Raw genomic sequence first — 23,830 nt, forward strand, 5'->3', positions numbered from 1 at the left:
AACTATTGTGTTTTCCTTCATCTCTTTCCTTCATCTGATACTAGGTAAAGGAATTCTCTCCCTAACAGCACTCTTGGGATAGATCTACAGTTCAAGACGGCAGCTCATTGCCATCTTCTCACGGACAATAAATGCTGGCCTGGCTATTGATATCTCCATCCTGCGAATGAACAAAATAAAAGTTCATTCCCCATACTTCAGATTATATGCTGTAATGTCTATCTCCTTCTGTAGACAATTTAATTAATAGAGAGAGAACTGTTACCAGTGAGACCCTTTTAATTGTTCTTCCATTGATCCTCAAAGGTGCAAGTTGGAACGACGCCTCAGGACCAAAGGATTGTGGGTTACGTTTCCTGCACTCATTTGCAAGCTCTGGCAGGTAAACCTACTTTGATCTGATTAATTAGTTCCTTTATCTGCTAACCCCCTGACTTTGCTTAATTTTAGAACATTGTTCTTTTTCATTTAATTTATTTGATCTTTTTCAACAGAAAAGAAGAGTCAACCAGTATATTTCTTCAGGAAACAACCTTTCCCAAATTAGCAAACTGTTCTGACCCTCTCAAATTCACCAACTCCAAGCTTCTCTCCTTTCTCTAACTACTTCCACCTTCACTAACTCCCTTCCAACTATCCGAGAATGCTCCACCCACCCACCCTTCCCTAACAAAATCCTCAGAACCCCACCATGCTAACCCTTCCAACTGCCCATGCCATCCAATAACACAACTCTCTCCAAGCACCCTTCCTTCTCTAACTCTATTGAATTAACCATCTTTCAAGAGAACGTACCCTGTTGCCCCAACTTCTTTGCAAACTCCCCCACACTTCATAACAACTCTTACCTTTGCTAATGCTCCATGCCTTCCTTGACTCCTCTTGACCATGCCAACACCCCGCATCATGAGCTCTCCATGTTTTATCTTCCCTTTCTCAAAAAAGCAACAGCATCAGCTGCCCATACTGTGGCCACTCTCCCATTCTCCCTTCCCACCAGACCAACTCCTACCTTCACCAACTCTCTTGTCAAACGATGCACTTTGGAAAAAAGAATACAGGCATGGGCTATTTTCTAAATGGTGAGAAAATTCACAAAGCAGAAGTACAAAGGGATCTGGGAGTGTTGGTCCAGGATCCTCTAAAGGTTAACTTGCAGGTAGAGTCCGTGATTAAGAAAGCGAATGTAATGTTGTCGTTTGTCTCAAGAGGGTTGGAATATAAAAGCAGCGATGTGCTTCTGAGGCTTTACAAAGCTCTAGTTAGGCCCCATTTAGAATACTGTGTCCAACTTTGGGCCCCACACCTCAGGAAGGACACACTAGCCCTGGAGCGTGTCCAGCGGAGATTCGCACGGATGATCCCTGGAATGGTAGGTTTAACGTATGATGAACGGCTAAGGATCCTGGGATTGTACTCATTAGAGTTTAAAAGGTTGAGGGGAGATCTAATAGAAACTTACAAGATAATGTATGGTTTGGAAGGGGTGGACGCTAGGAAGTTGTTTCTGTTTGGCAGGGATACTAGGGCCCGTGGACACAGCCTTAGAATTAGAGGGGGTAAATTTAAAACTGAAATGAGATGACATTTCTTCAGCCAGAGTGGTGGAATTGTGGAATTCATTGCCACGGAGTGCAGTGGAGGCCGGGACGTTGGATGCCTTCAAGGCAGAGATCGACAAATTCTTGATTTCAGAAGGAATCAAGGACTACGGGGAGAGTGCAGGGAAGTGGAGTTGAAATGCCCGTCAGCCATGATTTAAATGGCGGAGTGGACTTGACGGGCAGAATGGCCTTACTTCCACTCCTATGCCTTATGGTCTCATGGTCTAACTCCTCACATCCATGCAAATTCTCTTTTGTCAAATTCCCAGCTTGCCCTGGCCAGCAACCACCCCTACCCTACACCTTCCTGGACAAATATCCCACAAATTCTCCACATCATCATCAACTCCCCATCTTCTTTTGCTATCCAGTTGAATGTGCACAAGTGATATGATGGAGCATTAAGTGTTTTTCTCCTGGATTAAGTTTGTAGAAGCTAGTTAATTTGTCTTTATCCCCAGTCTCAACAGATTGATCGCCAGATGTCTGACAGCTCACTTTAACCTTCAGAAATGCACAAGGCAGTTTTTTATTTCCCTGAACTGTACCTCTTGTCTTTCATGCTCTGGATCATTCTTCAAGTGTTTAAAATTTGTTTTCAGCTTGTATTATTCAAAGGACTTTCTGAATTGATGAAACAGGCAGATGCTCCCACTCAACTCATTGCGCCTTCATGGTTGAGAATGTGTAAGCCAAGATTGGGTATTATCAACAAACGTCTAAACACAGAATGAACAAAATTGATTATTGGGATCGAATACAACTGCCTGAGAGTCAGGCATTCCCAGTACTATTCGTTAATGTGCTCTGTTGTGCACCACTCTGCAGAAGATATCATGTGGCTGCTTGTTCAGTTTCCACTACATCAAACACTGTATTTAATTAAGAAAACTCTGCAATGTTGTTAACATCTGCCTCTCGCTCAGGAGATGCCGCCATTCGCTGTGAACAGATGGACCACCTGCTGGACTGGCTGGCTGAGTTCCAAAAATCTACCTCTTCATCAAGTCCCACCAATCCAGAGGATCTGCTGGCGTTTGATGTCTTGCTAGGAGATCTTAACTTTGACAACTGCTCCTCAGGTGAGTCCCTGCATCAGCACTATCTGAGGGACAATAATGGTGGTTGGAGCATTAATCTTCTAACACCAACTGTTCCTGGCATCCCTGGTTTCTTCAGTGATCCAAAGCACAGCTATAGATGACAACAGCCAGTATTACAACCATCCCAGTGCCACTGATTAGATCCCACACATCAACCAAGTAGGATTTAATTATCAAAAGAACTGTAGATGCTCAAGATCTGAAAAAGAATCAGAGATTGCTGGAAAAACTCAGCAGGTCTAGCAGCACTTGTGGGGAGAAAGCAGAATTAATATTTTGGGCCCAGTGATCCTTCTTCAGAACTTTGAAGGGTCAAACTGCTCCTCTAAACACGTAGCATTCCCTCAGTACTGACCATCCAATAGAACTCCTCGGGTTTTACCTCTCTGACAGTGCAGCACTCTCTCAATACAGCCCAACTAACCGCACAGCACTCCCTCAGTACTGACCATGTGAAAGTGGAGCGCTCCCTCAGTTTTACCTCAGTAATAGTGCAGACACATGCTGCAGCAGCTCAAGAGGGTAGCTCACCCCTACATTCTTATGGGCAACTGGGGATGGGCAATAAGTGCTGGCATAGAGGTCCCTGAGTTTAATTCTCCGACAGTGCAGAACTCTCTCAATACTATCAGTCTAATGATACAGCACTCCCTCACTACTGACCATCCAATACCATAATTGTCCCGTGGAACCGACCCTTTGACAGTGCAGTATTCTCTACAACTGTACTTTTAGGTGTTCAATGCTCCTTCAGTGGAAGCCACCTGTCTGTGCAGTACTCCCCCAGTACTGCCCTTCAGTTATACAGCACACCATCAGTTTGATTCTTTGACAGCACAGCACTCCCTTAGCACTGCCCACCCGACAGTACTGTAGTCACAAAAGTTAGTACGCAGCTACAGCACATAATCACCAAATCTAAAGGGATGCCATCCTTATTGTGAGAAGAAACAAACATAAAAGTAAGGGTCAGCACAGTGTGGAGCTGGACGCACATGGCAGGCCAGGCAGCATCAGAGGAGAGAGAAAGTCGACGTTTCGGTTTTTACACCCTTCATCAGGACTGGGTGTTTTTCTTCAGTTATACAGGGCAGACATGAGACCATACCTCAAATACTGTGTGCAGTTTTGGTTTTCTTAATTAAATAATCATGTAAGTGCTGTGGGGATAGTTCTGAGGAATTTTACTAGCTTGACACCTTGAATTAGCAGGAAAGGTTGGACAGACTGAGCTTCTTTCCATCAGTGTTTAAAAGACAGGACTGATGGAGATTTTGTTTTCTCTGTAAGGGTTGTGAAACTTTGGATGAGGTGAATAGATTCTTGTTACACAGGGAAATCAAGAGTTAGTGTGGAAACGTGTGAATGTGAAACTCAAAACACAAACAGACCAGCCATGATCTAATTGAGTGGTGGAGCAGGCTCAAGGGGCTGAATGCTCTATTTCTGTTCTTATTTTGTTGCTTTATGTATTTATAGACCCTCAGCACAATCCTTCGAGAGTGCTGTGCTCAGAACTGACTCACCGAAATTGCAGTGGTATCTTAGAACTGGCCCTCTAACTATCCAGTATCCTCCCATTAATGGAATGCAACTTTAATACATGGCCTTTGGACACTGGAACAAGAGTGCTAATACTGATCCATGACATCCTCAACTCTTCAAGATTGGGCATTTAACACCTCCCTTGCATTCACTACAGCCGATGGAAACTGGACTGGTTTTAAACTGCAGCTCTCAATGAGTTACAGAGATATGTGTGTTCTTGAAGAATGAGTGTGAACAGTTTGAGGACAGTTCAGGTTTAGTGACCTAAGATTCAAGTGTATATTCCAGACTCTAGTATAATACTGAGAGAAGCCTACATTGTCAGAGGAGGCGTTAAAACCCCATCAGACTGTTGGATTGTACGTTGATGGTCTCACTATGCTGTCAATATTGATGTGTTCAAGCACAATTTTTGCACAAGTTACAACACTGTAAACAGTTTAGCGGTCATTATGTCACAGTTTGTGAGATGGTTCTCCATGTGAAATAATTGTTCTAATGTCTGCGTAACAATCACAGACCTTTTTGAAAAGAAATCAATTGAAATAAAATGTTTTGAGGTATCTCTGAGTAACACAAACCATAATATCTTGCTCAGAGATAGGAGGAACTGCAGATGTTGGAGAATCTGAGATAATAAGGTATAGAGCTGGATGAAAACAGCAGGCCAGGAAGCATCAGAGGAGCAGAAGAGCTAATGTAAGAAGGGTCCAGACCCAAAACGTCAGCTTTTCTGCTCCTCTGACGCTACTTGGCCTGGGGTGTTCATCCAGCTCTACACCTTGTTATCTCATAATATCTTGCTGTCAGTTTAAGGGTTGTGACTTGTTAACCAGGCTCCCTCTCTTGGGCAAATTGTGGTGACTCCACAGAGTCAAGTAGACTCTTTCCTTGACTCAATCCCCACTATCTGTGGCTGGGAGAATCTCCAAGAAGGTGATTCATTGGTAAGCACAATGAAATAGAGCTGGATGAACACAGCAGGCCAAGCAGCATCTTAGGAGCAGAAAAGCTGACGTTTCGGGCCTAGGCCTGAAAAGTCAGCTTTTCAGCTCCTAAGATGCTGCTTGGCCTGCTGTGTTCATCCAGCTCTACACCCTGTTATCTCGGATTCTCCAGCATCGGCAGTTCCTATTACCTCTGTTGAAATAGACCTTTATGGGTGTGAGGGAGAGAGTACATATGCCATTCCCGATACGCTGTCTGCAGACTGAGCTGGGAAATGTCCCTGAGCTACAACAAGCTACTTATCAATAACAGAGCATCACATTTAAATGTGAGAATTAGCTTTGAACTGATTTGGTTTAACATTAATCCCCAATGCAGGACATTAGTGCCTTAAGGACATTCTAAGTAGAATTAATGGATCTGTTATTCAATTATTTAATTCAGTTACTCTAATAATGCATTTGGTCTTTTCACACTTTTTTCATGCATTGTGCATTAACAGTCTAACTGGGTTTCTGTAAAGGGCATGATCAGAAGGTGAGTTACTTGCTACAGAATTACCAGCTCTGGGAGCCACAATATTTATATACCTTACTCAGTTACGCTTCTGATAATGGTAACCTCCAGGAAGTTGATAGTGATAGAAGCAGCAGTGGAGATGTCATTAAGTGTCCATCAGGGATGATTAGATTCTCTCTTATTGGAAATTGTCATTGCCTGGCACTTGTCTGATGCACTTGTCATTTATCAGCCTAAGTCTGTACATTGTTTAGATCTTAATGCATCCAGTCATCGATTGCTTCAGTATCTGAGGAGTTACAAAGGGGACTGAACACTGCACAATCTTCAGTGAAGCACCCTACTGGTGACCTCATGATGCAGGGAAGGTCATAGGTCAAACAATCTGTTCCATCGTAGACACTACTCTGAAGAATTCCTCAAGTCCTGCTCTGAAATGATTGGCTCTGACAATCACACCACGTTTCTCTGTGCCTTTTTATGTCTTTAACCAGCAGAGAGTTTTCCCCCCAGTTTTCATTGATTTCAGTTCTACTTGGAGTTCTTGATGTCACACTTTGTAAGTGTTGACTGCATTGGAACAGCTTGTCCTAGGGGTATGGCCAGTTCTGGAGCACATTCCTTCAATACCGAGCTCCATTGTCTTCACAACCACAAGTTTGAAAATAGCATAGGTTATTTAAGGGGAAGCTGTATAAACACAGAGAAAGAGAGAGAAATAGAAGGATATCTGAATAGGGTTGGATGAAGAGGGTTTCAAGGAGCCAAATATAAGAACATAAGAGCTAAAAGAAAGAGTATGCTATTCAACCCCTCAATCCTGCTCTGCTACTCCATATGATCTTGGCCACTTTCATCTTGGCCTCAACTCCATTTCCTGAATGATCTTCACAACTCTTCAACCTATTACTAATGAAAAATGTGTCTATCTTTTCCCTGAATTTACTCAATGTCCAGGCATCTATCACACTCTGAGGTAGTAAATTCCACAAATACACGACTCTCAGACAGAAGTAATTTCTCTGCGTTTCTGTTTTAAATCCGCTACCCATTATCCTAAAAACTAAGACCTCTCATTCTAGATTGCCCCAAAAAAGGAAACATCCTCTCTACACCTACTTTGTCAATCCCTTTAGCATTCTACATATACCTCAATTAGATCTCTCATTCTTCTAAACTCCTGAAGGTATGTGTTTCAATTGCCCAATCCCTCTTCATAAGACAAACCTCTCATCTCCGGGATCAATCTAGTGAATCTCAGTACAACCACATCCCTGCTCAAGTAAGGATATAACTACTTTCCTCCAGAGCAGAGTATGGCAACATAAATTATAAACAGCAACATAGATCAGTTGCACGAAATGGTCTTTTTCTATGTTGTAAATTCTCTACTCCTGTGTCTCGTGCCTTCAGCTGCTTCTTCATATTGTGTGGAGTGAATCAAATTGATGAAAGTAGGGAGAAAGAAAGCCAGAAACTACAGGCCATTTAGGCTGACATCAGTCTTTGGGAAAGTTCTGGAATCTATTGTTTTGGAAATATTATGATTCCAATAACCTTTGAAGTATTGACTGTTTATGAATACTAATTTCTTTTAGTTTCCCAATTAAGCAAGTTACAGATTTCCTGTAACTTCTTCCACAAAGGCAGACACCAAGTTTAGTTTTTCTGCCATTTCTCCATTCTCCATTAAAACAGCACATGTCTAGAGGAGATGGGACTCGAGCACAGGCTTTCTTTCTCAGAGGTAGGGACACTACCACTCAATCATAAGAGATAATGAAACGTGAGGCTGGATGAACACAGCAGGCCAAGCAGCATCTCAGGAGCACAAAAGCTGATGTTTCGGGCCTAGACTCTTCATCAGAGAGAGTGGAGGGAGGAGGGTAACTTCTTCAGGTTAGGCATCCCTGGAAGAGGCTTCGCAGTGAGGTTAAAATTGTATCAGAGATAAAGGGAACTGCAGATGCTGGAGAATCCAAGATAATAAAGTGTGAGGCTGGATGAACACAGCAGGCCCAGCAGCATCTCAGGAGCACAAAAGCTGACGTCTCTGATGAAGGGTCTAGGCCCGAAACGTCAGCTTTTGTGCTCCTGAGATGCTGCTTGGCCTGCTGTGTTCATCCAGCCTCCACATTTTATTATCTTGGATTCTCCAGCATCTGCAGTTCCCATTATCACTCACCAATCATAAGAGCTGTCTGTTTTTCACTATAAATTCTCCTTTTTGTAACAACGTATATTTGTCCTCCTAATCTTTATTTTTACACAGATCTGAGAAGTTTTTACAGTCCACCTTTGCACTCATCACTAATTTGCATTCATGTTTTTATTCTCTTTTTTTTAAAGTTGGCTTCTTTGTTCTCCTTGGATGGTTTCTAAATTGATCGCGCTCCTCAGCCTTACCAATCATCCTTAAAAGCAACTTCTTTTGATCTAAGATAATAAAATGTGAGGCTGGATGAACACAGCAGGCCAAGCAGCATCTCAGGAGCACAAAAGCTGACGTTTCGGGCCTAGACCCTTCATCAGAGAGGGGGATGGGGGGAGGGAACTGGAATAAATAGGGAGAGAGGGGGAGGCAGACCGAAGATGGAGAGTGAAGAAGATAGGTGGAGAGGGTGTAGGTGGGGAGGTAGGGAGGGGATAGGTCAGTCCAGGGAAGACGGACAGGTAGTTGCAATGGGAGAGAGATTCCCTGAGGTTGGTCCGGAGGGAGGAGGGTAACTTCTTCAGGTTAGGCATCCCTGGAAGAGGCTTCGCAGTGAGGTTAAAATAGTATCAGAGATAATGGGAACTGCAGATGCTGGAGATTCCAAGATAATAAAATGTGAGGCTGGATGAACACAGCAGGCCAAGCAGCATCTCAGGAGCACAAAAGCTGACGTTTCGGGCCTAGACCCTTCATCAGAGAGGGGGATGGGGGGAGGGAACTGGAATAAATAGGGAGAGAGGGGGAGGCGGACCGAAGATGGAGAGTGAAGAAGATAGGTGGAGAGGGTGTAGGTGGGGAGGTAGGGAGGGGATAGATCAGTCCAGGGAAGACGGACAGGTAGTTGCAATGGGAGAGAGATTCCCTGAGGTTGGTCCGGAGGGAGGAGGGTAACTTCTTCAGGTTAGGCATCCCTGGAAGAGACTTCGCAGTGAGGTTAAAATAGTATCAGAGATAATGGGAACTGCAGATGCTTGAGATTCCAAGATAATAAAATGTGAGGCTGGATGAACACAGCAGGCCAAGCAGCATCTCAGGAGCACAAAAGCTGACGTTTCGGGCCTAGACCCTTCATCAGAGAGGGGGATGGGGGGAGGGAACTGGAATAAATAGGGAGAGAGGGGGAGGCGGACCGAAGATGGAGAGTGAAGAAGATAGGTGGAGAGGGTGTAGGTGGGGAGGTAGGGAGGGGATAGGTCAGTCCAGGGAAGACGGACAGGTAGTTGCAATGGGAGAGAGATTCCCTGAGGTTGGTCCGGAGGGAGGAGGGTAACTTCTTCAGGTTAGGCATCCCTGGAAGAGGCTTCGCAGTGAGGTTAAAATAGTATCAGAGATAATGGGAACTGCAGATGCTGGAGATTCCAAGATAATAAAATGTGAGGCTGGATGAACACAGCAGGCCAAGCAGCATCTCAGGAGCACAAAAGCTGACGTTTCGGGCCTAGACCCTTCATCAGAGAGGGGGATGGGGGGAGGGAACTGGAATAAATAGGGAGAGAGGGGGAGGCGGACCGAAGATGGAGAGTGAAGAAGATAGGTGGAGAGGGTGTAGGTGGGGAGGTAGGGAGGGGATAGGTCAGTCCAGGGAAGACGGACAGGTAGTTGCAATGGGAGAGAGATTCCCTGAGGTTGGTCCGGAGGGAGGAGGGTAACTTCTTCAGGTTAGGCATCCCTGGAAGAGGCTTCGCAGTGAGGTTAAAATAGTATCAGAGATAATGGGAACTGCAGATGCTGGAGATTCCAAGATAATAAAATGTGAGGCTGGATGAACACAGCAGGCCAAGCAGCATCTCAGGAGCACAAAAGCTGACGTTTCGGGCCTAGACCCTTCATCAGAGAGGGGGATGGGGGGAGGGAACTGGAATAAATAGGGAGAGAGGGGAAGGCGGACCGAAGATGGAGAGTGAAGAAGATAGGTGGAGAGGGTGTAGGTGGGGAGGTAGGGAGGGGATAGGTCAGTCCAGGGAAGACGGACAGGTAGTTGCAATGGGAGAGAGATTCCCTGAGGTTGGTCCGGAGGGAGGAGGGTAACCTCTTCAGGTTAGGCATCCCTGGAAGAGGCTTCGCAGTGAGGTTAAAATAGTATCAGAGATAATGGGAACTGCAGATGCTGGAGATTCCAAGATAATAAAATGTGAGGTTGGATGAACACAGCAGGCCAAGCAGCATCTCAGGAGCACAAAAGCTGACGTTTCGGGCCTAGACCCTTCATCAGAGAGGGGGATGGGGGGAGGGAACTGGAATAAATAGGGAGAGAGGGGGAGGCGGACCGAAGATGGAGAGTGAAGAAGATAGGTGGAGAGGGTGTAGGTGGGGAGGTAGGGAGGGGATAGGTCAGTCCAGGGAAGACGGACAGGTAGTTGCAATGGGAGAGAGATTCCCTGAGGTTGGTCCGGAGGGAGGAGGGTAACTTCTTCAGGTTAGGCATCCCTGGAAGAGGCTTCGCAGTGAGGTTAAAATAGTATCAGAGATAATGGGAACTGCTGATGCTGGAGATTCCAAGATAATAAAATGTGAGGCTGGATGAACACAGCAGGCCAAGCAGCATCTCAGGAGCACAAAAGCTGACGTTTCGGGCCTAGACCCTTCATCAGAGAGGGGGATGGGGGGAGGGAACTGGAATAAATAGGGAGAGAGGGGGAGGCGGACCGAAGATGGAGAGTGAAGAAGATAGGTGGAGAGGGTGTAGGTGGGGAGGTAGGGCGGGGATAGGTCAGTCCAGGGAAGACGGACAGGTAGTTGCAATGGGAGAGAGATTCCCTGAGGTTGGTCCGGAGGGAGGAGGGTAACTTCTTCAGGTTAGGCATCCCTGGAAGAGGCTTCGCAGTGAGGTTAAAATAGTATCAGAGATAATGGGAACTGCAGATGCTGGAGATTCCAAGATAATAAAATGTGAGGCTGGATGAACACAGCAGGCCAAGCAGCATCTCAGGAGCACAAAAGCTGACGTTTCGGGCCTAGACCCTTCTTCAGAGAGGGGGATGGGGGGAGGGAACTGGAATAAATAGGGAGAGAGGGGGAGGCGGACCGAAGATGGAGAGTGAAGAAGATAGGTGGAGAGGGTGTAGGTGGGGAGGTAGGGAGGGGATAGGTCAGTCCAGGGAAGATGGACAGGTAGTTGCAATGGGAGAGAGATTCCCTGAGGTTGGTCCGGAGGGAGGAGGGTAACTTCTTCAGGTTAGGCATCCCTGGAAGAGGCTTCGCAGTGAGGTTAAAATAGTATCAGAGATAATGGGAACTGCAGATGCTGGAGATTCCAAGATAATAAAATGTGAGGCTGGATGAACACAGCAGGCCAAGCAGCATCTCAGGAGCACAAAAGCTGACGTTTCGGGCCTAGACCCTTCATCAGAGAGGGGGATGGGGGGAGGGAACTGGAATAAATAGGGAGAGAGGGGGAGGCGGACCGAAGATGGAGAGTGAAGAAGATAGGTGGAGAGGGTGTAGGTGGGGAGGTAGGGAGGGGATAGGTCAGTCCAGGGAAGACGGACAGGTAGTTGCAATGGGAGAGAGATTCCCTGAGGTTGGTCCGGAGGGAGGAGGGTAACTTCTTCAGGTTAGGCATCCTTGGAAGAGGCTTCGCAGTGAGGTTAAAATAGTATCAGAGATAATGGGAACTGCAGATGCTTGAGATTCCAAGATAATAAAATGTGAGGCTGGATGAACACAGCAGGCCAAGCAGCATCTCAGGAGCACAAAAGCTGACGTTTCGGGCCTAGACCCTTCATCAGAGAGGGGGATGGGGGGAGGGAACTGGAATAAATAGGGAGAGAGGGGGAGGCGGACCGAAGATGGAGAGTGAAGAAGATAGGTGGAGAGGGTGTAGGTGGGGAGGTAGGGAGGGGATAGGTCAGTCCAGGGAAGATGGACAGGTAGTTGCAATGGGAGAGAGATTCCCTGAGGTTGGTCCGGAGGGAGGAGGGTAACTTCTTCAGGTTAGGCATCCCTGGAAGAGGCTTCGCAGTGAGGTTAAAATAGTATCAGAGATAATGGGAACTGCTGATGCTGGAGATTCCAAGATAATAAAATGTGAGGCTGGATGAACACAGCAGGCCAAGCAGCATCTCAGGAGCACAAAAGCTGACGTTTCGGGCCTAGACCCTTCATCAGAGAGGGGGATGGGGGGAGGGAACTGAAATAAATAGGGAGAGAGGGGGAGGCGGACCGAAGATGGAGAGTGAAGAAGATAGGTGGAGAGGGTGTAGGTGGGGAGGTAGGGAGGGGATAGGTCAGTCCAGGGAAGACGGACAGGTAGTTGCAATGGGAGAGAGATTCCCTGAGGTTGGTCCGGAGGGAGGAGGGTACCTTCTTCAGGTTAGGCATCCCTGGAAGAGGCTTCGCAGTGAGGTTAAAATAGTATCAGAGATAATGGGAGCTGCAGATGCTGGAGATTCCAAGATAATAAAATGTGAGGCTGGATGAACACAGCAGGCCAAGCAGCATCTCAGGAGCACAAAAGCTGACGTTTCGGGCCTAGACACTTCATCAGAGAGGGGGATGGGGGGAGGGAACTGGAATAAATAGGGAGAGAGGGGGAGGCGGACCGAAGATGGAGAGTGAAGAAGATAGGTGGAGAGGGTGTAGGTGGGGAGGTAGGGAGGGGATAGGTCAGTCCAGGGAAGACGGACAGGTAGTTGCAATGGGAGAGAGATTCCCTGAGGTTGGTCCAGAGGGAGGAGGGTAACTTCTTCAGGTTAGGCATCCCTGGAAGAGGTTTTGATCTAATGCAGTCTTTAACTTTTTATGTCATCCATAAATTTGGCAATGGTAGATTCACTTCCATCATCCAACTTATTAACATACACTATAAATATTTGTGGCCCCAGCGCTGCTCTCTGTCATCAGTTCACTGCAGCTGCACCCGGTCGGTCAGACCCTTGCCATCAGGCCACTGCAGCTGGGTCCAGTGCTATCAGCCCCCTGCCAGCAGATCACTGCAGCTGGGCCTAGTGCTATCAGCCTCCTAGCATCCAATCACTGCAGTTTGGCCCATTGCTGTCAGCCCCTACTTTCGTTCATCTGTCTCTCTGAGCCTGATCAGACCAAGCAGCTTGAAGCGTTTTCACTGTTGTTTGCTGCCATCTAGTGGAAACCTTCTGAACACATACAGGTTTGAACAACTTTGCTAATCCCAGCCATGACCAATTCTCCTCTGCCCCTACTGCACCTTAATCTAGATGAGTACACATTCTGGTCTCACCCAGTTGGCTGTTCCTCACATTCAAATTGCACTGAGTGGTGGAAATCCAAAACTCATCTTATTCAGGCGCACTGACTATTTTGCAGTCTGGATAAGACGTTCAATCTTGGTATCGGCTATAAATTTGATTAACATTCCACCCGCATTTTCAAATATATCATTTATGTATATAATAAGCCACACGGGTCCCATTACTGATCCTTGTGGTACACACCTGGTCTGGAGAAGGTGGTGGTGGCCTGCTTTTTTGAATCCCTGCAGACCTTTAGGTATAGGGGCATCGACTGGGCTGTTGGGGTGGGGGTTTGGGGTTCATACACTTAGAGCTCTGTGACAGAGAGGAGACAGCGATACATTTCCAAGTCAGGATGGTGTTTGTCTTGGAAGGGTACTTGCAGATGGTTGTGTTCCTGTGAATCTGCAATCGTTCTGGGTGGTAGAAGTTGTAAATTTGAAAGGTGCTGTCGGAGAAGCTTCGCTGAGTTGTTGCCTTGTATTTTGCAATTGAAACACTCTGCTGCTTCTACGCATCACTGGTGAAGCAAGTGAATGTTGAAGGTAGTGACAAGGGTGCTAATCAAGCAGAATGCTGGATGGTATCAAGCTTCTTGAGTGTTGCTTGAGCTGCCCATGCATAGGAAATGGAGTTTATTCCATCGAATTCCTGACTTGTGCCTTGTAGGTGGTGGAAGGGCATTGGGCAGACAGAATGTAAGTTACTTGGAGTGATTGTGATGAGGTCAACCAGGTGGACATCATAGAATTTGAGTCCCCTGATTGAGGCTGTTAATCTGGTCCAGTCAGGGAGCCCTGGCTGACCAATAAGAACAGGAATGGCTGACAGTCTGTTCACTCTGAGAGCTGGCTCTGAGGGAGCTGGATCACTGTCAAGGATTCTCTACATGTAAAAAAGGGTGATTTGGTGACAGGATACTAGCCTCTGTGGAGTTATTTCGTTACTCACCCCAGAATTCTTAGCATTTGACCTGCTATTGTACCCCCGTGTCTATAGGATTGGTACAGTTCAGTTTCTGGCCAGTGGTAATAAAGGGTTGGGGCAAGATGAACCATAGTAATGCCCGTGAACCTAAGTGGTCAATGGTTAGGTTCTCCCTTGTTGTTGTGTGGTGTGAATTCTTACATGACACTTATCATGCCATGGATATTGTTCAGCATCTGCTGTGTTTGGGCACAGAGTTCTTCAGTATCCGAGGAGTTGTGAGCGCTGCTAAACTTAATGCAATTATCAGTGAGCATCTCCATTTTTCACCTTATAATGAAAGGAAGGTCATTGATAAAGCAGCTGAAAATGTTTAGCACCTCCTGCAACAATATCCTGGAAATGAGAATGATTGCCCCCCCCCCCCACAACTGCAGCCATCTTCCTTTATTCAAGCTATGAGTGGAAAATTTACCCCAATTCCAACAGACTGAAGTTTTCCTAGGGTTCCTTGAAGCCACACTCAGTCAAATGCTGCCTTGATGTCAAGGGAAGTCACCCATCTCATCCCTGGCATTCTGCTCTTTTGTTCGTGATAGGACCAAGGCTGTAATGAGGACTGGAGCTTGTGATATAGCTTCACCAGTTTGACACCTCACATTTAGATATGTCTGTACTACTCTTAACATGCCCTTCTGCACTTTTCATTGGACCAGGGTTGATCTCGCGACTTGATAGTAAAGATAGTGTAGGGGATTTGCTGAAACCATGACATAGATTGTGTTGAATTTCTTCTGCTGGTGACAGCCCACAAGGGGCCTTATGAATGCTTAGCTTTTAGTTGCTAAATGTTTTCAAGTTCTGTCTTATTTCGCACAGTGGTAGTGCTACTCACTGCAATGGAGAGTATCATCAATGTGGACAGTGTGGATTTTGACTCCATAATGACTATTATGTTGGCCACTCCTACCAATGCTGTCATGGACAGGCATCTGAGACAGGTAGATTGGTGCAAATGAGGTCAAATATTTTATTCCGTTTTGTTGGTGTCCTCACAACCTGCCACAGACCCGGTCTAGTATCTATCGTCTGTAGGATTCGACTTGTTCGGTAAATAATAGTGCTATCGAACCACTCTTGTGATGACTATTTCACCAACCCACATTACATTCTGTGCTCTTGCTAACCTGGGTGCCTCCTCCAGGTGACGTTCAACAGGAAGGACAACTGAGTAATCAGTGAAGGTGTTGTCAGGGTGTTTGGGGGGAGGCAGTGGTAATGATGCAGGGATGTGGCATATGAGGGCGATCAATTGGTATTAATCAGCAGGAGGTTTCCTTGACTGTATTTGATCTTACACCATAACACTTCATCTGGTCTGTACCCAATGCTGAGGATTCCCAGTTCAGCTCCCCCCCTGTCTATATACCACTGTGTCACCATGTCTGGTGAGTGTGCCTGGCTAGTGTGAGAAGACATACCCAGTGATGGTGATTTGTGGTATAAGGTATGAATCTATGAGTATGTCTATGTCAGGCTTTTGCTTTGCTAATCTGTGGCACAGCTCTCCAAATTGTGGCTAAGTCCCCCAATATTAGGAAGGAAGACATTGGAGGTTTATGTATTTGTGGGCAATCAATCATTCATAATGAGGCCATTTGACAAATCAGTGGTCATCTGCTTAGCATGCTTCTTTACATAAAATAGCCCAGATGATCTTATTATGAATGCTTGCCTGAGCTCCAAGAATGTCCAATGGACTCAGCCCTGTGAGGGCTACTTACTTAGTTGCAAAAGGATTGATAGCTTTGCTTTCTTGACAGTTTTATTAACTTGTAGTAGCTTGATTTTGCTTTGAAGTAGCTTTTCAATAAAGTGTGCTTTTGGGGAGAAGTAGAGGTTTTTTTTTTAAAATGGGACTTCCATTGGTAGTTTAATGAAAAGTTTCCAAGGCAGGTAATTAACAAGGCATGGCTCACAGCCATGGCCTGAGTTTATTCCCATAGGAAATGTTAAATGGCTGATTCTTTTGTTTATGTTATGTACAAAGATTAGTCTGTGTTAAATGCAATATGAATTTCATATTTTGAGGATGCCAGTGAGTGGGAAAGGAGGATTCTTTGAGAATATGGTAGAGATCATAGAAAATATGAAGCCATGTGGGGACTATGGGGGTAGGTTCTTAAAATATGGACTAGATGCAACTTTGACTTCTCACCCGTTTCATTTTTCAGAGGACAAGTTAGAACAGCAACATTCGCTATTCACCCACTACAGGGATCCCTGCCGTCTAGGCCCTGGAGAGGAACAGCCCTGGGCCATCGGTGAGTGCAACCCCACAGCAACAACTAGTATTACTTAATTTTACAACGAGGGTGAGGGACCTGGTGCTTACAGTGAGGGTGATGTACATAAGACTCTGTTAAGGTGGATTACATGATGCTTTTAGTGAGGATGAGGGACATGGATGACAGCCTGGGTGAGGAACTAGTGGCTCACTGAGGGTAAAGGTAGATTGCATGAACCTCAGTGAGGGACATAGTTAACAATAAGGGAGAAAGAGACTTTGGACTTGGTGATAGTGAGATTGGATGATACGAGGTTCTCAGTGAGGATGTGAGACTCAGTTGAAATTGAGGATAGAGGGTGATGAGTGGTGGGCACATAATAAGGCTGTGGACTAGATGAATGATACCTGCCTTGGAAATAGTGGACTCGTTTAGAGAGTTGGGACAATGGAGTGATTGGTGTGGGCCTTGGACCCACTATGGGGGTGGGACAGCCTACCTCATTGTGGAAATTGGAAAACAAATAGATACACTTTCAGTTTGTGGCTGGTGCTCACAGCCATGGCCTGGGAGGGGGGGCTGCATGCTGTACTCATCATCAGAGCCTGAGTCTTCCAAGTGGTCTGAGCATGTAGATCTGTTTCTCTTACAACAGTCTCAACACATTTGCAAACCAGCACACAGTGAATAGTCCTACCTAGGATGATGACTCAGTGTTCAAGATCCAGTCGTCCTGGAGTGAGAGCCCGAGGTCCTGTGGCCATCAGTTTGAACATTTAAGATGCATTCTGGGTGATATAGTCTAAACTGGCCATTCCCCCTTCTGCTCAAACATGGCCCAGTAAAGGACAACAGATGTCATCAGTGCTCAGATCTCCTGTGATATCCCAAACCGTGACCCAGAAACATTCAAGCACAGGGTCAACTAATCAGAGAAATGGTAGTGGGGTGGTATGATTATCAAAGCATTACTGAATTTTCTAATTCTGTGTGAGTCCGAATACCTCACACATAAATGCAAATGCGGACAGTAATGTTCATATGTGACCACATCATCTAACAAATAAATTAGTGACAACAAAAATTGCTTCCCCAAAACAAATTTATGCCCTTTTTCCAGAATCTGCAAAATATTGTTTTAATGCTCACTCTATAACATGCATTTGTAATTGCGGTCCGTTTAAACTTAAAATGAGAAAATATTTATCACCGTCACAAAACATATGTTTTCTGTTATCAAAGCCCTCTTTTGTGGATAGAATTAGTATATTGTTGCAGGTGAATGGGTTTCTACTAATTTTACTGTAAGATTTTTGCCATTTTTCCACTAACGTGAAACCAGAAGCCCTGTAATAATGTAAAATATATCTGTTAATTAGGTATTATCATTCATACACAATCTGTTGTATTTGTTGTTAGATTTCAGTCTTTTGGCTGTGGTTGTTATCCAAATATTGTATAGGGCTAGGTTCAAAGGAGCAGATTGCATAATATGAATAACCAAGTTGTGTGGAATTGGCTGTCAAAGCTATGGTTATAAAGTATATCATACTGCAAATGTAGCTTTCAATGGGCTGAGTTTTGGTAACTCTACGTAAAACCGTTTAAGGCCAGGATTAGTTATCCATCCCTAATTATCCTTGAGAATGTGGTGCTGAGCTGCTTTCCTGAACTACACGGTCAATCTGGTGCGGGTTCACCTATGATGGTATTGGTAAGACAGTTCTTAAATTTTGGCACAGAGGTAGTGATGAATGTTAATATATTTCCAAGTCAGAATAACATATGGCTTTCAGAGAATTTGCAGGGGTCCCCCAGTGCATCTGCTTCCTTGCCCTTCAAGTGCTCTCGACCACAGGTTTAGAAGATGCTGTCAAAGAAGCCTTAGTGAGCTGCTGTAGTGCATTTTGTAGATGGTACACACTGTGGGCATTGTAAACTGGTGGTGGAAGGAGTAAATATTTAGGATGGTGGGTGGGATAGTAATCAAGTGAATTGCTTTGTCCTGGATTATGTCTAGCTTCTTGGGTGTTGCTGGAGTTGAAGTCATCCAGGCTCCATTGAGAACCACCTCGCTTTGGTACAGAGGCTACTGCACATTGCCAAGTCCTTAAATGATGCCATCCTGCTCCTGGTCAAGCCATTAATGGCAACAAGATAGAGGCCAGGGGTCAGAAAATGTCTGGTGTAAGATGTCCTCCTTGGTAGGACAGGTGAAGTAAGACTGTGTGTCTTACTGATTGTGAAGATCGTAATTCAAATGGTCACCATAAATCAGACCACTAACTCATCAAGCTCATGAGGACAGCAATGGCACCTCAATGTCATCATGTTCAACAAAGTCACATGCAGACTTCTGCCAGAGACTTTAACAATGAGGCAGAATAACAGCATTAAAGGAAAGGGAAGTAAGCAAGTGCTGCCCTGCAAATATGCATTATCCAGCCCAAAGTTCCTTGGGTTAAGGAGTGACTGTGCAGTCGGACTGTGCAGTGATCCCTTGTGGAATCTTGTGACCCAAACAATATCATCCTCGAATCGTGAAAATGACTTAATCAGTTCAGTGGAGAGTATTCCTTCATACTGCAGACTGGTGTCCTGTCAACGTTTTACAAGCTTTAGGAATCAGGAGTTGAGTTAGTCACCAAAGAATTCCCAGCTCTTAACTGCTACTGGAGTCACAGTATATTTGTCTGTCAGACTATATCATGGCTCAGAGTGTTTAATTCCTTGTCAGGGAGTTTTCTTTATTCTGCCCCAGGATGTAAATGTATTTGAAAAGTCCAGCATTTGTTTCCCATTCCACTGAAGGACCTTGCTGGGCCATTTCAAAGGACAAGAGGCAACCATATTGCCATGGGCCCAGAGTCATGTGTAGACCAGATCTTGACAGGTTTTGTACCCATGTCCTCTGAGAATTCACCTGGCCTCTGGACTAGTCCAGTAACATTAGCGTTATGCCATCATCTTTCCTTTACTCAGAACGGTTTGCATTGGCTTTAATATATGAAATGTGTCTCTGTGACAGGTACCTTAATGGATCCAGAGGGACTATATGATGAAGATACTATCACACCAGATAATCTGCAGAAGTAAGACTATCTCTCAAAAGCTTTCTGATTTAGAAGTCTTTTCTCAGTACAGGAGAAGGACTAAGCGCTGTCTTCAAAATACTATCTTCAGAGCATGTAGACATACAAATTAACAACAGGATTGGTTCCTAAAGCCCCTTTAGCCTGCTCTGCTGTTCAATAAACTGATCATGGCTGGTCTGATTATCCCACAGTTTTACAGATCCCCAGTTGCTTTTTGCTCTTTGGGTTGTCACTAATCTTGTCTACCTCTGCCTTAAAAATATTAAAAGACACAGCTTACACTGCCTTGTCACAAAGAGATCTTCAAAGATTCATAAACCCTGGTGAGAACATAAAGTCTTCTTCACTGTCTTAAATTGACAACTTCTTATTTTGAAAAATTAACCGCTTCAAGTCTGTACTCATCCAGTAAAGGAAACTTTCTTCCCACATTTTAAAATTAGATTTGTTCATGGGAGGTGAGCAGCGCTAACCCACTGAGCATTACCTGTTGATCCCTAGTTTCCCACACCAGGTAAGAATAATAGTCAACTAGATGAATCAAGGGTGATTACACAGTTTACATTAGGCTAGCTATTTATTCCAGATTTTTAATCAATTCAAACTTCACCACAACCCACAATCCCCAAAATATTAGAGATAGTAGGAACTGCAGATGCTGGATAAACTGAGATAACTAGGCCTGAAACGTCAGCCTTCCCGCTCGGCCTGCTATGTTCATCAGGCTCAATACATTATTATCCCCAAAATATTAGCTTGGGATTCTGGTCACTAGTCTATTAACATTAACGCTGCACCACAACCTCCCCTACAATCCAGCATTCATCCTAAAACCTAATACAAGTCTAACTAACATTTCCTTGTAAGACAGCCTGCCGTTCCAGGTATTAGTCAAGTAATCCTTCTCTGAACTGTTTCCAATGCACTTCCATCCTTTCTTAACTAAAGGAGACAATGCTGAAAATAGTATTCCAGATGTGATCTCACCAATGCCCTGAAGCATTGCTTCTGTACTTTTGTAATCAGTTCCCCCTGCAATACATGATAACATTCTGCAGCTTTCCGAATTACTTGAAGTTCACATGCAAACTATTTCTGATGCATGCAATAGAACATCCAGATTCCTGGGCATCTTAAAGTTCTAAAATCTCTCGCCATTTAGATCATATGCTTCTTTCTTATTATTCCTGCCAAAATTGATAATTTCACATTTTCTCAAACAGTACTTCATCTGCCAGCTATTTCCCACTCTTAAACTTTTTAAAATTATTTCACTTGCGGTACCTTGGTATTTCTGGACGGCCACATTTCTTGCCTGTCGCTGACTGCCGTCCAACAGTGTGGTTTGTAAGGCCATTTCAGAGGGTAGTCGAGAGTCAATCACATTGCCGTCAGTCCGGACTCACATGTAGACCAGACTGTGAGGACTGTAGATTTCTTTCTCTGAAGGACATTAGCGAGCCAGACAATGACTAACATTGAAACCATCCTAACAATGATTTCATGGTCATCAGTATATTCTTAATTTCAGATTTCCCTGTTTGAAAATTTAATTCAAAATTCACCATCTGCCATTGCAGGATTGAAACCTGGGACCCTGGAACATTAGCTGCCAATAACACTTGGCCAATGCTTCTCCTATTGATAATTCCTTTCTATCCTTCTTAAGCCCACTTTACATTCACAACCAATCATGGCATCATTGGCAAATTTAGTGACACATACTTTTGGCGCCTTCTTTCAAGTCATTTATATAAATTGCATCTTCAGTAGTAATTCCTCTGACACACCACTCATTATATCTTGTCAACCAGAAAAGACCCAAGCCTATTCTCTGTTTCCTGTTAGCTAGCCGATCTTCCATCCAAGCCAATAAATTACTCCAATGCTATGAAATGCTTTTGGGAAATCTAAATACAGTACATCCAATAGTTCCCCGTTATCTACAGTGCAGAGAAATAAAATAGTTAAACACGATTTACCTGTCATAAGCCTCTGCTGACTCTGCCTAATTACCTTGAACTGCTTTAAGTGGCTTCCTATAATATCCTTGCTCGTGAGGTCTAATATTTTACTTACATCAGATCAGCTATCTTATAGCTAATTTTTTAAAAACCCTCGGATGAAATTCATCAGGACCCAGGGACTTGTCAGCCCACAGCTTCATCAGTTTGCTCGGTAACATTTTCTGGGTGACTGTAATTTTTTTGAGTTTATCCTTCCCTTTGATTTCTTGATTTACTGCTCTTTCTGGATTGTTACTTATATCTTCTTCAGTGAAGACCAATGCAAAAAAAAGTTCAATTCATCTTTGTTTTCCCTAAAGTACTCAGCCTCACTGCCTATAGGGATCAAGGCATATTTTGTTAACTCTTTTCTTTAAGTGTCTTTCAAAATTTTTGCTATCTACTTTTATAATTTTAGCTAGCTTTTGCACACACTCTAATTTTTACCTCTTTGTGAATATTTTATTAATTCCTTACTATTTTATGTTATGTCCAGACTTCTGATCTGTCACTCTCTTTGTGTAATTGTATGTTTTTTTCTTTAGGTTTGATGTCAACCCTAAGTTTCCAGTTAACTACAGATGGTGATTTGTCTCCTCGATTTTTTTTTCTTTCTCTTTGGAATGTGTCTATGCTGTGCATTTAGAAACTTCCCTTTAAATGTCTGTCACTGCATTTTGAGTGCTCTTTCTTTAAACTGATTTGTCAGTTCACTTTAGCCAATTCTACTTTCATGCCCTCCTGTTTGCCCTTATTTATGTTTAACTACCAGTCTTGGACACACCATCTGTCCCTGAAACTAAATGTGAAAATCAGTTATATTATGATCACTACTACCTAGGTGCATCTTATTTGTGAAGTCATTTGTAAGTCTTATTTTGTTGCACAATACCAGGTCTAGCGAAGCCTGTTCTCTGATTGGCACCATAATGTGCTAGTCTAAGAAAATGTCCAACAAATATTTTATGAAATTCTCATCTAGACAAGCTTTGTCCACCTGAATTTTCCAACCTCTGTGTAACTTAATATCCCCAGCAACCATTTGTGTACCTTTCTGACAAACCTTCATTATTTCTGAAGAAGGGTCTAGGTCCGAAACGTCAGCTCTCCATCTCCTCTGATGCTGCTTGGCCTGCTGTGTTCATCCAGCTCTACACCTTGTTAGCTAAACCTTCGTTATTAGTTAGTTTCTCCATTCCCAAAGCATCACTGTATGTACAGCTTGGCCTCCAGCTCATAAGCCCCGAGCCAAAAGCCCCGCAGCAGCAGACACTTACTGCTGTTTAAGTGCCTGCATCTTGCAGTCCCAACACATCACCTGCCATCCTTATTATGTTGATAATTACTTTATTTCTCTCTTAATTAATCTACATTTCATAAAACCTCCAACTTCCAATAAGCTTTATAACTGCTAGTAAACCTGCAGTAAAACTAACAAGAATTCAAAATGATTAAATAGTCTGAATTTTGACAGCTACATTAGCAAAATATCCCCCACTTATAATTTTCATGTTTCTTTGCGATGTCACTTTTACATTTTCTCTGAAGGCTGTTGGCTCTCAGACTGTTTGTTCTCATGCTGTTCCCAAGGTTTCCTTGTTATCAGTAAGGTCTCTTTTACATGCTGACCACATTGATACTAACCACTGCTTGACTTGTTATACTGGTTACATCAACAATCCCCAATATTTTAAACATTAGGCTCTACATTTGCATTCATTCTTTCTCCTATTCTCCGAGGCACAGAACAACATGTCTGTTATTGAGAGTTGATCTCTGGGGAATCGAGGTTAACCATTACATCGTTGTAACAAATTAATGCAAAAATACTTCCATTAGCAAACTGGCAAAAATATGATTACCAGTGAACAACGTGTCAGCTCCTGCCATTGACTTCACTGACATTGGTCACTGTATCAGTTTCCTTCTTGACCTCACTTCTGTCTGGCTTTCTAACAGGTAGAATTCTGCGAACTATTAGCATGGGCTGGATTCTCTACTCACTATCATTTGGCCATGAATGCTGTTTTAAGATAAATGGTACTGGACAAATAAATCTCCTGTCCCAGATTTCAGCCCATCAGTTATGACGGGTCTCACAGCCTCGTCAGACCTTGGAGAAGGACCAATTATGACGAGCAAACAAAATGAAGTATAACCTTTAACCTTCTTCACAGGGTGCTCGAGAGTGAAGAGGGGCGCAGGGAGTACCTGGTCTTCTCCAACAGCAAGAATCACTCATCTTGTCAGAAAGGGAGAAAGGCGCCACAGAAGAACTGTGGACGGAGGATCGACTATGCATTGTACTCTGAGGAAGGCCTCAACCCTGACTGGAAAGTGGTACGGTTCATATAGCTCTCCCCCATC

General features: G+C 44.2%; 1 protein-coding gene across 3 annotated transcripts in view; it reads left to right on the top strand.

The window, feature by feature from the left end:
- smpd3 (sphingomyelin phosphodiesterase 3) overlaps positions 1–23,830 on the top strand; it is a 269,535-nt gene that overhangs the window by 238,292 nt on the left and 7,413 nt on the right. For all 3 annotated transcript variants that reach the window (XM_048546417.2, XM_048546418.2, XM_048546419.2), the window contains exons 3-7: positions 307–382; positions 2,531–2,686; positions 16,309–16,398; positions 19,391–19,454; positions 23,641–23,803. In XM_048546417.2, the coding sequence (XP_048402374.1) occupies positions 307–382; positions 2,531–2,686; positions 16,309–16,398; positions 19,391–19,454; positions 23,641–23,803 (549 nt within the window). The remainder of the gene's footprint in view (positions 1–306; positions 383–2,530; positions 2,687–16,308; positions 16,399–19,390; positions 19,455–23,640; positions 23,804–23,830) is intronic.

This window comes from Stegostoma tigrinum, chromosome 16 (genome assembly GCF_030684315.1).
Source record: "Stegostoma tigrinum isolate sSteTig4 chromosome 16, sSteTig4.hap1, whole genome shotgun sequence".
Classification (NCBI taxonomy): domain Eukaryota; kingdom Metazoa; phylum Chordata; class Chondrichthyes; order Orectolobiformes; family Stegostomatidae; genus Stegostoma; species Stegostoma tigrinum.